Genomic DNA, 18,309 nt, shown 5'->3' on the forward strand with positions numbered 1-18,309 from the left:
TTGGATGCAGTTCACTGGGCTGCAATGAAGAGAGCTCACGCTTCAGTTACCACACTGACCTAACTAAAGCTTCGGACAGTGTTAATCCGCAACTCGACCGAAACCAAACCGCTTTTTCCATTTTTTGTTCCCAATTGTTCCTCTTTGGGAAAAAGGCCACTTTTCTTCACCCCAGCATTCTTCATCATTTGAGGATTTGCCTTTTCCTGATCTTCTTTTTCCTGCGATGAAGGCAGAAATTTTTTTCTCATCTTTAGAAAAGGCACCCAAACAAAGTGGGCTCATGTAAAGGACTTTGTCGAGACTGTGTTTGCAGCGGATGTCTCAACATTGCTGGAACATCTTGCCCCAAGGGATGTCTGCCTCACCATCGCTGCAGCGACACAGCACCTGCCCGACCACAAAACCGCACATCTCCTGTTTGTACCCTTACCCCGGCCCATGCGCCCAGACCCAGGGACAGAAAGATCCCCCACAGAGACGGTATTGGGCATGTGCACCACCGCTGGGGGGGGGGGGGGGGGGGGGTAAGGCTGAGATGCTAATCGATTCCCGGGAGGAGCGATGACACCCCAATAAAAGAACCACGACTACCAGCACCTGGTGGAATTCCCCACCTGACGTGAAGTCGATTCGGACTGACGGGACGCCGCAGCTCCGTGGTGGTAGCTATTGCACTTGTACTTTGCTTTTTTTTCCTTCTTTTCTCTCTCTTTCCTGCCTCTACGCGAATGTTTTTGGAAGTATTAAACTTCTTTTCTTTACGGCACCTGATCGTGTTTGTGTCTTAATCACACTCTGGGAATAACCAAGAATCTCCCCAGCCCTGACCGTGCCAGGTCTGGGCAGCAGGTTTGCACGGGGCGGGGGTTATTATTCTTTTGGCTTTTAGTCTGTTTATTCCTCCCCTCGTCCCCGTCCCCCCGCCCCGCCCGCCGCAGCGAGCATTCCTGGGCTGTCCCTCACTGCGGGCACAGGAGTTTGCGGGGGCTGGGTGGTGACGGTGGGGCTCAAGCATCTGCACAAGCTGTCGCTGCCCCCGAGGCTTATTTTGGGGGGAAGAAGCCTGTTTTGCGGGAGCGGGGCGGGTGGTGGCGGTCCCGGTCCCGCGCGCCCCCCTCCCGCCCCCCCCCGCGACTGTTGAGCGCGGCGTCATTCAAACCGCGGCACCCCCGGTCCCAGCCGCCGCCGCGCAGCCGGTGCGGAGCTCCTCGGCCGCGGCTCGCCTCGGGGGGCTCTTTCCTCGCCCAAACCCGCGGCACTGCGGCTTGAAAGCCCAGCAGCGAAAGCCAGACGCCTCACCCTCAGCTCGGGCTCTAACGGACACCTGAAGCTGCCGGCTCGCTTGGAGGGAGGGGGCGCTTGGGGGGGGTCCGCGTCCCCCGCGGGGCTCCGTCCCCCGCCTCCCGGGTTGCTTTAGGGGCAGCGGGTGAAGGGAGGAGCAGAAATAGGGTGAAACCGAGGGAAGTTGGTAGCGGGGAGGGGGAACTTGAAGCTATTTTGTCCTGCTAGCGGCGGGTGGGAGAAGCATCCCTGCTTTGTGGGACGGCAGGGCTGGGTTTTGGTCGTCTGTGGGGGTTTTGTGGGGTTCGTTTTTAATTCTTGCTACAACCGAAGGCTTCTGGGCAGCACCGGCCCCCGGGGTTTGGGGGGAATTTGCCCGAGTTTCAGGGCTGCTAAGGCACCCCGGGGGAGGTGTTGCGGCTCCAGCGTGCAGCACCCCGGGGATGGGTGTCACCCAGCGGCACCGGGAGCGGCACCTGCCCCGGTGCTGGAGAGCGGCTGCACCCTCGGGGAGCCTCAACCCTCTCCCTGTTGTTCTTGCAGGATCTGCCCCGTCCCCTTCCTTCCCTTCCCAAGGCATGGCTGAGGCGTCGCACCTGCGGGCAGGGAAGGAGAAAAGAACGAAGAACGACACCGTGGTGGACTTGGATGACAGCCTGACCAGCCTCATGTGGCTGCCGGACTTCTCGATCAGGGAGGACACCAGCATGGGCAAGTCCTACTGCCCCAGTGGCCCAGAGCCCCTTGACTGTCACAAGCATTCCAGCTTCGACGCCCCGATGTCGCCTCTGGCCGCTGACCCAGCGTGCATGGGGGTGCCCCACACTCCCGTCTCCTCCTCCTCCACCTCAAGGACGGCGCACCACACCATGCCCGTGCACCCTCAGCTGGCGGAGGACATCGACTACAAGACCAACCCGCACGTCAGGCCGCCCTACTCCTACGCCACCCTCATCTGCATGGCGATGGAAGCCAGCGATAAGCCCGAAATCACCCTCTCCGCCATCTACAAGTGGATTACCGACAACTTCTGCTACTTCCGACATGCTGATCCCACCTGGCAGGTAGGAGATTTGGAGACCTCTTGTCTTGTCCCCTCGCCCCGCAGGGCTGGGGAGGGCTTCCCACAGCCTCCACTGTGCAAGGCAAGGTGCCATGGGGATGCTGAATCCCACTGGGAGGAAGGTGGCACCGGCAGCTGGTGGGGAAGGGCTGTAACGGAAAGAGCTTGGGTGTGCAGAAATGCCGCGACCATGAGGGCGGCGGAGGGAAGGAGCCATTACAGGGGGGAGCCCGGGGCCATTTTGGGTGCAAGGAGGTACCTGTCGGGCTGTTGGTCCCTGCGGCTCCTCTTGGCTCCAGGACGAAGGCGTCTCTGTCCCCAGCTCCACCTTTCTGAGGCTCTCGTGGTGTCCTGAGTCCCTCCGGGCTGAGCACACGTGGAATGGCCAGATTGAGCATCTCTGGGTGCTGAGGTGCAGGTGTAGGAGAGGGATGGAGAGGAGCCCCAGGGAGATGCCGCTTGTTGGACAAATCCTTCGCTGGGGAGGTTCAGAGCAGAAATGCTGCTGCTTTCCCAGCAGGGCAGGTCTCCTGTCCCCTTGGACAGGCGTAGGAGGCTCCATCGCTGTGACGAGCTGGTGAGGCCTCAGAGGGAAGCCCAAAAAGAGGTCAAATAGGGCTGCTGTCCCCAGCTAGCACGAGCATGTCCCCAGGGGGTAGGGGACAGCCCCCAGGCTCACCAGCTTTGGGGACTGCGTGAAGTACAGGGGCTTTTCCCAGCCACCTTGGCTCGCTGCCCTCCTCTGTCACGCAAGGAGACCTCCGGCACGTGAGGCTTTCTAGGATATGGCAGGGCAGGAGGGACCTGGGTGGCTCGTCCCTCTGCTTGGGTTCACATCACTCCAGGCACATTCAGGGTTTCAGAACAGCTTGACGGGAGCAGAAACTCCTCTATTTCTCTCCCCCCCCCCCTTTTTATTTTTCTTTTCCCCCTTCAGCTCGTTTGAGTGGTGGCTGGTGAAGATGCAGTGATTCCACACCAAGCTTCCTCAGGCCAGGAGGCACGTCTGGGGACACACCGGGCTGTGGTGGAACATCCATGTGTGTCTCCAGTTTTGCCCGTCTGGTTTGGGTCAGCCTGGCTGCGGGGAGGCACGGTGCCTATTTTTGGCCAAATAATTTCCCCTCAACACTAGCAACAGGCACAGATGAACAGGGGGATGCAAGGAGGGCCCTCACGATGCCATCCCCCGCGGTGCTGCCATGTGTTGCCACTTGTAATGGGGCTGTGGCCACACTGGTGTAAACCATAGAAACATTTAGGCTGGAAAAGACCTTTAAGATTATACCCTCCTCTTCCTCCTTAGACACGAAGGAGGACCCAGCCTCCTTCAGCTCAGCTCCATGCCTGGAGTGAGTCTGGCCAGTTTCTCCCAGTGCTCTGCATGATCAAAGGCCCCACAGTCCAAATTTACAACCAAGGAGAGTTGCCCAAAAGCTTCCTGTTGGTTGGCAGGTCCTAGCTTGAGCCCCTTGGCTCCTGTCACCTCTGGCTGGATTAGACAGAAGGCAAGAAAACTCTGCTGGTGGCTAGGGGCAGGGGAGTTTCTGCTGGGCATGCAGCCTGGGATGTCTCGGTGTTGCCGTTTCTGCTTTCTTTTTCCCAAAGGGCCTTGCTGAAAACATGCTTCTCTACCAGCCTCCCCACACAGGTAGGTACTGCAGCAGCAAACAAGTGTTCAACCTTGGTTTTTTTTTTTTTTTTTCTCTTTTGGGTCTAGAACTGCATCCGGCACAACCTCTCCTTGAACAAGTGCTTCATCAGGGTGCCCCGAGAGAAGGACGAGCCAGGGAAAGGCGGGTTTTGGAAGCTTGACCCCCAACATGCTGACCGGCTCGAGAACGGGGCCTTCAAAAAACAGAGGACGGCCCCAGTGCAGATCCATCCTGCCTTCACCAAAACAGACCAGCCAGAAGCACAGGGCGTCGCCAGCCCAGCTGCCTCCCCCTGCGCCTCCAATAACATCCTCAACGTCAACGTGGAGTCGCTGCAGCTGCTGAGGGAGTTTGAAGAAATCACCGGCACCCAGAACTGGAAGCCGGTGGTTGGCAAAGCAGGGCAGAAGCACAAGCAGCCCTCGCCCAAACGAATGGCCAAGACACCTCGGCTTTCTGACTCTGCCTTGCTGACCCAGGAAGAGGAGGCCGAGCTGGGATCACTGACAGGCGACTTTGGCTGGGAAGCCATCTTCAACACCAACCTGAATGGAGACTTCTCCACTTTGGGGGATCTGGAGCTCCCACCTACTCCAACCAGCCCCGTAACACACGACCTGGACTTGACAGTACATGGGCAGCACACTGAGTGTCCCCAGGGGCAGGAGCAGGTCCTCACCGCATCCAACCAGAACATCTTGGACTTTGATGAAACCTTCCTGGCCACTTCCTTCCTGCAACATCACTGGGACAAAGAGACAAGCGACTGCCTCTCCACCGCTGTCAACATAGAGCAGTTGTTTGATCTCAACGACACCTCTTTTCCAGCAGATGCGACCAACTGGAGCAACCTGGCGGCCCTCTTATGAGAGGCCAGTCACCTTCCAAAGCCCACACAGACTTTAGTAGGACGCTCCCCCCGTGCTGCTGGGACTTACAAGATTTTCTAGAGACGGAGACATCCACAGTGACTTTTACCAGCTTGAGTCACGGAAACACCACCACAAGAACTGCTTGGTATATCTGTAAAGGACACATCACAAGTCTCTAGTCCATGAGTCTCCTCAAGAGGAGAAATTTTAACAGCACTTATTTTTTTACTTGTAAAGGAAGAAATGTGAATATGTAAATTATCTTCCCCCCCCCCCCCCCCCCCCTATGTGGAAATGAACACGGTACATGTTTCTTCAGGGCTAAAGGAAAGCACCTGTTAAATCCTGTTCAAGACATTCCTGGTAGCTTAGGACTTGAGGACTTGATAGGTTAAGTGCAATTTCCTCACCCCTTCATCTCTCCGTTTCTCTCTCTCTTTCCTTTTTCTGTCTAGAGTAGTTGGTAGGTACAGTGTAATAATTAGCTAGCATGTAAAAAGAAGTCCCTTCTGGATTCTCTGAGTTCAACCTCCCTCCTGATTTGTGCCTAGGGAAGAAGAAAAGGTTTATAAATCCAGCAAGTCTGTCTCTTCAGTTGTTTTTATATAATCTGTTAAATATTATATATTCAAAATGTTTTCACCTTTAGATGTTTTTTATATAATCTATTAAACGTTATATATTCAAAAAGTCTGCCTCTTTAGATGTTTTTATATAATCTATTAAATATTATATATTTTAAAACCCCTGTGTTTTTAACACAGCATTTCTTAATAGTGGGGGGATAGGGGAAATGCGGTTTGGGAGCTGTATTCGGTTTGTGTGGCGGGGTTTTGGTAGCGGAGGAGCAGCTACAGGGGTGGATCCTGTGAGAAGCTGCCAGCAGCTTCTCCGGCTCCAAGTTGGACCCACCGCTGGCCAAAGCCGAGCCGATCAGCAACGGTGGTTGTGCCTCTGCGATATTTAAGAAGTGGGGGTGGGGAAAAGAAACTGCTGGCAAACCTGCAGCAGAGAGAGGAGTGGGGTGTGAGGGAAACTCTGGCACTGAGGTCAGTGAAGGGGCAAGGGGGTGGAGGTGCTCCACGTGCTGGAGCAGCGATTCCCCTGCAGCCCGGGGTGCAGACCCTGGTGAGGCCGGCTGTCCCCCTGCAGCCCGTGGGCGTTAGCGGTGGAGCAGCTGCCCACCTGCAGCCTGTGGAGGACCCCATGCTGGAGCAGGGGGGGGCACCTGAAGAAGGCTGTGACCCCGTGGGAGACCCGCACTGGAAGTGAAGCCGTTGCAAAGGGGGACTGTGGTGCTGAGACTCACAGAAACTCCTCGCAAAAAACCCTGCCGGGTCTCGGGTGTGGAGGGAAGCATGTTGGATACAGAATCACCAAAGAAAAACATTAACTCGACAGAGAAGAAAACATGAAAGGAGAAACCCATGGAGACCACCAAAGAATCCGAGCCTCCCGCTTTCCTTAGTATTGCAGCCAGCAGGGAAGCACCACGTGAGGCTTCTGGTAACGTGGAAGTGGAAGCCCTGACCCCAACGGAGGAGGCAGCACCCCAAAGCCTTCCAGGTCGGGGCAAACCAGAGGGCAGTGACTGTGCTAAGAAGATAGAGACCTGTGGCTCCAGGAAATCGGCGAGATCTTGCAAAGGTGGCAAAGTTGTGCATTAACACTGTCCGAAGCTTTAGTTAGGTCAGTGTGGTAACTGAAGCGTGAGCTCTCTTCATTGCAGCCGAGTGAACTGCACCCAACACTCAAATAATCACAATTAGTCAGAATTCCTGAAAATTACCGACCCCACTGGGCTGAGCCATGTTCTGGGTACCTGTTGCTTGTATATCAAAGTAGTTCCTTTGAGATCTTTCCTGGGTTACACTACCATAAACAGATTTAAATGACATTATTTACTCCCTTTAAAAAAAGGTGCAATATTTACCCACTCAAGGGGTGGTGAAGAGGGTTAGATATATCTTGAGAGCACTTTGCAAGCAGCATTTAACGTTCTGTGTAGGTGTTCAGTCATCCTACACAGAATTAGACTAGAAAGACTGATCTCTCTGCCCGCTTGGAGAGATTGCATACGGAGGAAGAGTAAACAGCTTTCTAATATTGACAAATAATTGTGATAAATATATAATTTTTCCATTGTAGAGACAAGATATTTAAACTGTTCATATGCACTGTGAAGAAATTAAATATATTGGAAGAATAATTAATGATTACTAGTGCATTAAAACTTAGCAAGGCTCCAGAGAATTACTTTTCCATTATCTAACTTCCCCGGGATGTTAAGTGAATAAAAGCAGAGACATGTTTTTGTTTGTTGGTTTTGGGGTGTTGTTCCCCGCCCTCTCCCCCACTAGGACTGTATGCTTTAGTATGGAATATTTTGGAGTAAATGGTGCCAGAAGAAATACAAAGCTAATTCCCACCCAAAAAAGCATCAGGTTTTAGAATATCCCCAGAAGATTGAATCATTTGACATTTTCCTTCTGGTTTGAATTGTTGTTGTTTTCTTTCTGGTGTAAGGACTTGTGTGTGAGGTTGTTCTATTGGTTCGTTCCTTTACTGGCTTTATTGTCCTTTTTTGTTTGTTTCCCTCGCAGAACAGACACATTTCCTGTACGAATCTGTGCAGCGAACAGAGCTGAAGTCACCAGTCTGACATTGATTTTCCCCCCTAATTTTAATGTATGCAACTGATGTAATCCATGTGTACTGACTGAGGAAGGCAGAGGCTGCAGTGTACGTTCTCATCACAAAGCTGGATTAACATATACTAGTTTGGTGCTTAGAGTGTGTTTGCGCTGCTTCTTTCCCAGACTCATCCCAGAAGGGTTTGGGCTGGAAGGGGCCTCCAAGGCCACCCAGTGCCACCCGCTGCCCTGGGCAGGGACACCTCCCACCAGCCCAGTCGCTCCCAGCCCCGTCCAGCCTGGCCTGGAGCCCTGCCAGGCAGGGGCAGCCCCAGCCGCTCCGGGCAGCCTGTGCCAGCGCCTCGCCGCCCTCCCGGGAAGAGTTTCCTCCCCGTATCTCACGGGAGGGAAGCGCCCCGCAGCCCCCAGCCCCGCCGCGGGGCCGCCGGCTGCGGCGCGGGGGAGAGGGGAGAGGGGCCCGACTGCTCCCCCCTCCCGCGGGGAAACCAGTGCCGGGGGGACGGGGCGAGGAGGGGAGGGGGGGGAGCGCCGCTCTCCCGGGCTCCGCGGCGGCAGTGGCCCCCGCGAAAATCAAGTCCCGGAGCTGTCTGGGGATCGGGCGCGCAGCAGCCCACCCACCCCCCGCAGCCCGGCCCGGCCCCCGGCCGTTGCCCCTCCAGGCATTTCCCGGGCCGGCCCGGGGTAATCGACGGCGGGGCCGGGAAGAGGGGACGAGCGGGCGGGGAAGCGCCGCTGCCGCTAGAGCTCGTCACAGCGGAGCGCCGGGTCGGCACGATAGCGCCGGCGAAGCGCTGCCAGCGGGAGGGGAGAGCTTCGGCCGGCAAGTCGCGGCCGGACGGGATCGGGCCCCTCGCCGGTCCCGGGGAGGCCAGCGGCCGCCCGGCAGCAGTCGCCTCTCGCTCGGGTGCACCCGTGCCCGTCCCCGCCGCACCCCCTGCAGAGCTCCGCCTTTAACGGCGGCGCCGGGGGGTCAAAGAAAAGAGGGGGCTGCGGGGGGTGCAGGGGCGGAGAGCGCCCCCGCCCTGGGCACGGCGGGACCGCGGCGCGGCGGGAGCAATCCCCAGCACCGGGCAGCCTCGGCGGCGGGTGTCCGTCCGCCCCGCAAACGCCCGGGGAGGGCAGGGAGGGCAGCAGCGGCAGCCCCGAGCCCGCCCGCAGCCGTCCCGGGGCGGGCGAGCCCCTCTGGCGCTGACCGGGGATGGGGAGGCGGGGACGGGCGGGTCCCCCCGCGGGAGCTCGGCCGCCGCCAGCCCCGCCGCCCCCCTCCCTCCCCCCCCACCGAGCGTGATGTGGATGGATGGAGAGACTCACCCCAAGCCCAAAGGAGCCGGTTTATAAACACCACCGCCTGAAGGGCTCCGTTTATACTTTGTCAAAACGACAAAACGGTGGAGACGTGCAGGGACAGCGCGATGGCGGGACCGCAGGAAAGGTCCTGTAAGAGCACGACCGGCTTGTTAATCGATTAACGTTTATTGAGTGTAAATATTTGGTAAAGTTTTTAGGAAAACTAGCGCTTCTAAATGATTAGACCAGTCAGCAGGACTTTTGAATAACGCATCCCATTAAATACATCTAAATATCTCTGTAGCGATTGCTTTATTCGCAGGGCATCCCCCGCACCTTTCTCTCCTGTTCTTTTTTTTTTTTTTTCCCCCGCCGGCAGCTGGTTTCTTCTTGGCGCCTTCACCTGAATATCAGGATCCCCAAATACGTGTTTCTTACTGTACTTATAAACCGAACGTTTACAGAAAATACTCTTTCAACTTTGAAATTGGGAGCGGTAACCACCTGGAAATTTCGAGTCGGAAGCAAAACTATAAAACTAAGGGGAAACCGAACTGAGCGCGTATACATTTTGCTGGTTGGTGACTTCTGGTTTGTACACAGCATTTAATTTAGACAGATTTGATTAGAGACGTAGTTTTCCCAATAAAAGCCTTTTCTTTCTGTTTCAAATTATAAACGCTTTTCTCTCTCCCCCTCAGTGCATGATTTTCAAGTTTCCTTACTTCCACCGGAAAAAAGGCGATTATTTCCCATCGTTTTCCCCCATCCATCCTCAATCTCGCTACAAAAAGAACTGATCTTATTCTCACTAATGACGCACCCGAAAGGCGCCTGCGGGGCGCGGGGTGCCGGGGAGCCCGCTCCGCTCCGTCCCCGGCCGCGCTCCCGCTCGGGGCGGGGGGGGGGGCCGAGGGGCGGCCGAGCTCAGGGGACACGCCGAGGGGGCAGGGCCGAGGGCTCGCACCCCGAGGCCCAAATCCTTTTAACGGCAACGATTGACGTGAATGAGCGAGAGGCCGGGCCTTCTCCTCGCCCGGCTCCGACCTGGCAGCTCGGCATCGCCCGCCGCCCCAATCCTCTCCCGGTGCCTGCGCCCAGCGGAGACCAGCCGGGAGCCGGGACCCCCGCAGCGCCCGGGGGACAGAGCCGCGTCCCAGCGCCCGCCCCGGCGGCAGCGCCGCCCCGCCCCCGCCGGCCCTCCTCCAGAGCCATCAGCACCGCTGGCACCGCCCGTGACGTCAGCTGTAAATTCCAGACCCGACTGCCGAGCTGCAGGCATTCCAGTCACAGCCTTGTCAGGCTCATAAGCCTTCACGGGCTGTTGCACCGCCGTCCTCGGCTCCAAGATCCCTCCCAGCACTCCCGCCAGCACACCCTTTCTTCTCGAAGGCTGCCACAAAGGGAACCAAGGAAAAAATCACGTTCAAAAGCCCAAACTAAAGAGTGAGGAGTAAAAGAAAACCCCAGAACTGTTAAGATAATCGCTGTTCAGAGGACAAATTAGTTTGCAAGGTGCTTCAGGCACCAACGGTTTGGCTCTTCCCACAACGACCACAAGCAACTCCGAAAGCAGGCAAAGCTCTCAAGGGCAGGGTAAACAGCTTCTTCTTTGTTCTCCTCAGCCCCACTCACCCACTGGTTAGATACCCTTGTTAACTGAAACGGGACTTCAAGAGTTAACTGTTCATTCTCCAAATGGTAAATGATAAAGGAACATTGTAATTTAAAAATCTTGTAAATATTCTTTACTTGAAGTTTGTGGTTTACGTTAAATAGGTGTATGCTGATGATTGGCTAATTATTTGAAAGAGCTCCAGGCCATATTTATTACTTCCTTACCAAGCAGCCAGCAGACACCTCATATAAAACGAGAACAACAGAAAGCAGGTCAGGGAGTTTCATCTCCCGAACCAGGACTCTTTGTCTAGGAAAACATTCTGCTCTACAGGCACAGGAAGAATGAAGAGTTACACACAGATAATTACTGTTTGATCCCCAAACTGCACAAGTAAAACACAGTTTAATTATTGATGAAATGAGCCTTCAGTGTACATGAAAGCATAAAGTATAAATATTGCCTGAACTGCCAGAAGTTCAGCCGTCTGACAAATATCAAAAAACATGGGGAAATGGGAGACTGACCCCCCCCCCCTTCTGTCTGTTCGTAATGCAGCAAAAGAGAAACCACAAGATCAAGTTGAAGTTCAGCTGCTCGGCCAACAGGAAGGGAAAGTGCCTGTCACAGAGCCCTGATATCGTCACCTTGACAAAAGCTCCTCCACTGGGTGACACTGGGGTATCATCTCTAATCTGGTACAGTCAGTCAGGAAGGGCTCTGAGAGATGCACGGCCAGATTGGAATGCATCCTGTCTGATAGAGAGGAAAATGAAATATGAAGACAATTCTTTCATTTACAGCCCGAGCAAGGAAACCCACCAACTCACATTAAATGCTGGTAACACTACCAAGGATACAGTCACAATTATAATCTCAGCCATAAACAAACATACTGTCATTCAAAATTTCTTAGCGACGTACAATTACAAATAACACGTTATAATGACCCATGAGATTTCCAATCAACAGAATCGCTGTTAAGCTCCATCAGAGAGGCCACACAGAGTAACTCATTGTATCTTTCCATTTTGCATAGTTAAGACCAGAATGAACTACAACTGTTAAAAGAGAACAACAATCATTTATTAACATACAGCCGAATAATACCAGTCCAGTTTGGAAAACAGGGAGTACATTTATGTGACATTCTAAGTTATTCTGAAGCAACAGGGAAAACCGGCCTCACCACAAGATTGGGACAGCTGTACACACATGGACATACAGAGTTGATTTTTTTTTTTTAACAGAACAGAGTCTAATTCTCTGTTTAATTAAAAATACCTATTGATGTGCATAGGTATGTGTGTGTGCATGCACACACCCACAGGGTAGACTTTTATCATCTCTATTGTGTAGCAGAAAATGGTGCTATTCACACCTGCCCCTGGTTTCCAATGACACCCAAGGGTTCTCAGTACCTCTGAAAAGATGCTAAAGTCTCCAGGGAATTCAAGTTTGTGAGAAAAGATGAACCACTTACTTCCCTAAGCTTTCAACCTGTCCCAGGCAGGCTGAAAACCAGTAGCTGTGTGCTATCCCAGCGGAGGGCTCTAGTGACTGGAAGGCTCACACGAGAACAGCACTGCCGCAGGAGCGGGATTCTGGCTCCGGTACTGAGGGAGCACGTTGCAGGGCTTTCCCTTGAGCTCGCTGCTGGATGCTGGGTGTCCCAGGAACACAATTCGTTGGCTTTGCAATACGCAGCACCAGGGACTCCACACGATACTGCACAACAGGTTGGATACAGTCACTGTAATTTCAGAAATGCAGAGTAAACACGGCTGTATCCAACTGTGCGAGTACACACTCACATTTCCTGAATTTAAAGCACAGGCAACCACTTTTCCAAAATAAACAGCCACACTCTCACTTTTAAGGTACATTTTCTATCACATACAGTGGAAATTTTCCATGTGTTTCCTCATCATTTAGCCCTAATAACTGAAAATCAAGTACTTCTAATTTTTACCTATGGAAAAATAAACACCCAACAGGCTGCAACAACGTGTGCGGATGGCCATGCTGCAGTCAGGGAACAAGCGTTTACTAAACTGTATTTTAGCTGGACTTGCAGAACACTGAAGAAAACACAGTATAACATGCAGCTGGTGACCATTTTCCCGGTCATCATTCCAGGAATGAGGCACTGCATTATGATTTCAACATCTGGGAAAACAGAGAAATGACACGGGAGCTGTGTCAGCTGGTAATTGTGCCTCCAAGCTTTTAACCGTGAGGAGTAACTAGAACGTGCTTTGCAGCAAGAGAACTAAGGGAAGAATCCAAGTTAGCCCAGTTCAAAAGTCTGCTGCTTTGCTCTGGGTATCGTGCTTTCTGCCTGAGGATGCCACAAGTAGTACAGGAAGCATAAAAACCCAAAAGTTTAAGAACTGTCACCTTGTTCGAGACGTCACAAAATGTTGCATCACAAAACGTAGCAACATGATTAAAAACCAGCCCTATTTATTTATTACTCAATGCTTTAGTAAGGCTTTAAAAGCACTGATAGCCAGGTATTCACTGTGTCCATTCACAATAAAAGCCAAAATAGCTGAAAATTACACACATGGGTGGCAAAGGACTGAAAATCCCAAAATATCCAAGAACAGCCCCAGGTAATCCTGATTCTGTTCTTTGTAAGCAACTCAATCACTGCTCAAAAGCCCTCTGCCTGACGCACTACACATTCAAGTATTGTACTGAATGGCTTCGGTCTAATTTCTTTAACTCTGACGTTATCAATGAACTCAGAGAACCAACAGCTTTAACCAGACCCTGCTACCTCACAAACAGGTTGGGGTTTGAAAGTGTAGCTCTGCAGCAGCATGAGCTGCTGCTGCTGCCTTGCACTAAGCTGTGTCCAGTGCTGAGCTCAGGTGTGTGATGAGGTGCTCAGGGACTGGATCTGGCAAGAGCGAGGGGTTTGGGTTGGTTTTGTTTTCTTTTTTCTAGTGTTCAGCAAGTTCTTCAGTCATCTGACTAATAATCCCTAGGTCTATGACCATCTCCCTCTTAGATTTGTTTAGTCTACTATGGAACAGTCATGATAGCTTAATAAAAGAAAAATCCACCTTTAAAAAAGGTCTTGTAAAACTTCATATAAGATACAAAAATATGGAAAACAAAATATCTGAAATCTGTTCCTAGTGCTATTCCGTTTCACATCTTTTCCAGCTAAGGAGAAAAGGAGTATCTACATAAATGGCAGCGATGATTCTTCTGAGAGAAAAAAAAATATTTGAGGTGACTGGGAATTGCTGCAACTGCTATTGTTGTGATCTGGAAAGTTTCAGTGGGAACAAAACCTGAGTGCACAGAAGGAAAGAGCAAAGAGCAGTCAGGACAGGACATGCAGCCTGTTTCTGTGCTCACCCCCACGCACGGCCATCTGAGAAAATGACAGGCAGGACAGGCTCTGCGGGCTGCAGCCGTGACCGCTCAAGCACCCCTACGTCGGCAGCACGCCAGCCCCCCCTCCCTGGCCCTAGCTCTGCGTTTCTCCTCCCTCGCTCCAACAGCGGCACTTTTCGGGGAACGTGGTGAACCGGGTCAGGGAGCTGAACTGGCAAATACCAACTGAACACCACCGGGGTTCTGCGGCCAGGGCCGCCCCCCGCCCAAAACACAGGGCCAGCACCAGCAAGACCAACAAGAACCTGCACTGGGGCACGAGGTGACCCAGGCAACTGCAGTCCAAGGGAAAAGATGGCAACGCTCTTGAGTTGGGTTGGAGTGTTAAGGACCGGCAGCTTCAGACACTCCCGTTTTGGGCTGGCTCAGGACAACGCTGGTCGGCTCAGGACAGCAGTTTCCAAGTTGTCTTTTTGTCCACAGAAGTTGGCAAAATAATCAGTCCTGGTCAGCTCAGCTACAGTCTGTTAAGACAGAAAGCAGAAGGAGGGCAGGAAAGAAGACAACAGCAGCGCAGACCACATGAGTGAGAGTAGTTGTCTCTCGTTTCAGGTGCTGTTCAGGGCTCATGAGAAGCCATGAAAACAGTCTGGTTGGTCCAGTCCCTCGGAATCTGGGCAAGGAAAGCCCTTGGTATTGCTGGAAACTGCTGGGGTCTCAAAGGAAGAGCAGTGTAAGTATCACTCTGTCCTGCTCCCGCTCCCTCTGATGCTGGTATCGAAATAACAGAACCACACACGACTTGCATGACACATGTCCTTAATAAAGCCAGAGCCCTTCTTGTCTTACCATCAGACCTCACCCAGAGGTCTGCTTCACAGCACGTGTCACTCAGAACACACTCGATGCAGCTTTGCCTGCCCTGGAAGAAAACCATCCCATCTTTCTAAGGCGTTCTCGATTTACTGGTTATTGTTTTAAAAAGCATTCATTCTCAGACTCAGTCAGTAGAAGAGACTCACTGGCGTGATTACCTCTGGGGCACTCATTGTTAAAAATAAACAGCTATTTTTAACCTCTGAGACTAACCATTCAGTCCATTAGTACCGCTTTTGAATGCCCTTCCTTTACATTTCACGTAATGCAAAACAGTTTTCTGTGACCTTATGAAAACACACACACTAACTGAAAAGATACTGGAGAATGATTGTATAAAGACTGTTTTGCTTTTGTGAAGTGTGAGGAAAACCAGATCTTACCTGGGAGCCCCTTGTTCATACGTGTAAGAACTGAATGCCAAAAAGTCTCGCCATCTCACGCGTTCCCTCAATCCAATCCAGTTTGTCTGACAACTGCAGATCCCCACGGACCCAGCCAACAGAATGATCAACCGTTTTCCATGTGTGAAAGGCAACGCCTCCTTATAAACCATCAGGACAGTGTTGCTCTTTCTACTAATAACAACGAGTTTTTATGACAGCTTGTTACAAACCAGCAAACAAAATTCCCTCCAGGACATTCTCACATGGCTCTTTCAAAAACGTGGCACACACAAATAAACACTTATGTATTCTAAAGAGAGACACAGACTGTGCTACAGCAAACTGCTGTTAAGGCCTATCTCAATGACACACTTTGTACTGTTTTCCCCACTCCCCCAAAGGACTACTGAAACAGAAACTCTAGTTTCTCTTCCCCTGTTTACATGGGTTTTTAACTGAGTGGACTTTGGTGGAACAAACCCCTTCAATATTAACAATCCAAACAACTGTTAATATAACACCTTCTGTATTAACAACACCTATCTCAGCTGCACATAGATTTATAATTTCAGCACTAAACCAAGTTTCCACCTAGTTGCAAAGTATTTAACTTGAACAGAAATCATCTGTATGTCATGAATGACGCTCAGATCAGCACTCAGCTTTATGAGCTGTTCACACCACACAACACCAAATCACTCCAGCGAAGAGTGAAGCCCAGTGTGATACATGTCATATAAAGGCTGTTTTTAAGCCGCTGTAGTTACTGCCTTAACATCTCGCACACGGTTTTGTTCTCCTTTGGAGCCTAGCTTTGTTGGCATGCACCGTGAAGTAAAACAGAAACCTGGCAGTTCATTAAAAGTCTTTCTGAGGAATAGTACATACAAAATAAAAACCTTCCAGAACTTCAACATGGTCCATCTATTCAGATATGGTGGAACTGGGACTGAGCATTTGCTTTGGTTTTGTGTACTTTAAACAGAAACATACAGAGAGATGAAATATTGAGGGTACAACTACACAACAGAGCACAGCACAACAGCAGAGTAAATAAGCTCATGTTGCTGCATACAGACTGTTCCAGTACCTGAGCTAAACTGATTATTTCTCCCTACGCTCACTTTAGCTCACACCTATTCCCATGTTAAGAATCTGGCCTTAAAAGGAACAAACAAACTGGATCAATAGCTCCACCCATAGACATCTGCCTTATTATCAAACCAATCAGACAGCACTCGGAGAGTAAATAAAGGAAAACGGTGATGAAGAACATGAAAGCCCACGTTTTCAAAAGGGTAATTCATTAGATGCACCTAGAAAAACACAGAGGCTGCGTTAACCTGCGTCATGTCTTTCACAGTCAGAGAAATCCCTACTTTTTAAAAACTGTGACAACTCAATTTATTAACTTTGTATTAGGATTCTTTGCTAAAAAAGGTAAACGTACATACGTAGAAGTCCCGAACTATTTACAAGTCAGGAAAGAATATCCCTCATCAGTTGAAAAGAATACGCTGAATTAAGTAAATCACAAAGGTCAGGTCTGAATTTGGTCAGAACAGGACTTCTAAGGACTGAACCATCTGAATATTAAATGTAAGGTCTTAAACAGCAAAGCAATGAGTAAGTCTGACAGCTTAAAGGAAGTTCAAGTAGTTAATTTCGTAAAAGCACCACACTTGACAAGTTGTGAAAACGGGTAAGTTGTTCTCAAAACCCAGAAAGGAGTGAAAAGGAACATCATCACGTAACATGACTGAAAGGTAAGGGCTTCAGTATTTTACATCCCAGTGACACGCAACATCCAGTCTGACCCAGTGGTAGAATGCTCTGTTTGAAAAGGTGTACAAACAGAGAACAGACAGTTACACAAGTTACATGAAATGTTCAACAAAATCTACTACAATTAAAAAAAACCCAGTCAGTCAAATACATTAACCTTTCGAAACTTTACCTCATTTCTCATCGTTCTCCAAACATTTAAGATAATTCGCCCAACAATATTGATTTCACTCATTGTATCTGACCCAAATTCATCCAGCTCAGCCGCAAATCGGTTCTCTTCATCTAAAGACGTTAAAAGAGAACAGATTTAGGCAAGTTACAGGACAGTCAAGACCAGATCAAGCTATCCCTCTTCCAATTTGAGCTCTCTAGAAAAATAAGAATTCATAAAGACTGTCACCGATTGCACAAGATTGTGTATTTACCAGTCTTCCACACGATCTCCAAATAACATTCCCCCAGGTTTTCCTGCTCTTGCACATCCAAGATAACGCTTCCTTCGTTTTCATTGAAATGGTGTCCATGGCAATATATTTTCCATAGCAAATATATTGGTTAAGCAATGCCCAATGTTACTTGAAAGCTACCTGCATGCACATGAGTGCACAACGTAAAAAAAAAAGTTATTTCTGCCCTGAAGGATTTCTAACTCAAGGCTTTACTTGTAAAGTGAGTTCTGGATAGCCCAGACGGAAAGCAAGCTCACACCTAGGGCATGACATTTTTGAGAGGAGCTCCTCAGTGTCAACATTTCCTTGTCTTTCTCCTGCAGCTCAGGCAGAAAAGAATACTGACCTTACAAGAACACGAGTTCTTAGAAACATTTTAAGTGTTACACATTCCACTTCTGGGTGTGCATCTACCTCCTGTCACAAGAACACCGGTCCTATGAATACCAGGGCTGTGGAGATCACACCTACATCCTGCAGGCCCACTCCAATCTTATGTCCAAAGATGTTAAGGGCTACAACCCTGGTTCCCTTCGCTAGAACTGAACCCACGTTGTGTGGGACTTCACAACTGCAGGGAAGGAAGCCCAGCTGTGAAACACACAGGGACATCGCCGTTAAGAACCGTGCAGCTCCCAGAGAAGTGACCTTTCTTCTTTGAGGAACTCTTCATCTGCACCCCAATTCCAGCATCTTGAACAACGGCTTCTGTCACAAAGGCGGGTACTATGGAGAGCTTTGCTGATGGAACTAAACGCATCAACTGCAGTGCAGACACAGCTGTCCTGCAAGGCACGAGCTGCGACTCAGCCTTTGAGGACAAAAGCAGAGACACATTAGTTACCTGTCCCAAACGGAAGAGATTGCTCAGCCGTACTTCTACAGCAGAGCAGGAAACCTTGGTGGTCACTGGAGGGCTAAGAAACTTTTGACTGCAACACTTACCATTTCTCTTACCAAAGAAAAGGCAAGTCTTGAAGTGTGAGGGGTGTCACGGTTTGAGGCTGGGCCGGCCACTAACAA

The 18,309-nt window shown here is 50.9% G+C and overlaps 1 protein-coding gene across 1 annotated transcript; it reads left to right on the forward strand.

Moving 5' to 3' along the window:
- The first annotated feature begins 1,862 nt into the window (after positions 1–1,862).
- LOC147412388 (forkhead box protein J1-like) lies at positions 1,863–4,871 on the forward strand. The gene is made up of 2 exons (XM_086481429.1): positions 1,863–2,348; positions 4,068–4,871. Exons 1-2 carry the CDS (start codon positions 1,863–1,865, stop codon positions 4,869–4,871), a joined length of 1,290 nt encoding a protein of 429 aa, XP_086337555.1.
- The last annotated feature ends 13,438 nt before the right edge of the window (positions 4,872–18,309 follow it).

The sequence above is a fragment of the Leptosomus discolor genome, unplaced genomic scaffold (genome assembly GCF_034619465.1).
Source record: "Leptosomus discolor isolate bLepDis1 unplaced genomic scaffold, bLepDis1.hap2 HAP2_SCAFFOLD_71, whole genome shotgun sequence".
NCBI lineage: Eukaryota > Metazoa > Chordata > Aves > Leptosomiformes > Leptosomidae > Leptosomus > Leptosomus discolor.

Bases quoted from the DNA above. Each gene is read 5' to 3' on its own strand.
- LOC147412388 (XM_086481429.1), top strand. From the start codon at position 1,863: ATGGCTGAGGCGTCGCACCTGCGGGCAGGGAAGGAGAAAAGAACGAAG. The intron at 2,349-4,067 runs GTAGGAGATTTG...TTTTGGGTCTAG, and splicing joins ATGCTGATCCCACCTGGCAG to AACTGCATCCGGCACAACCT.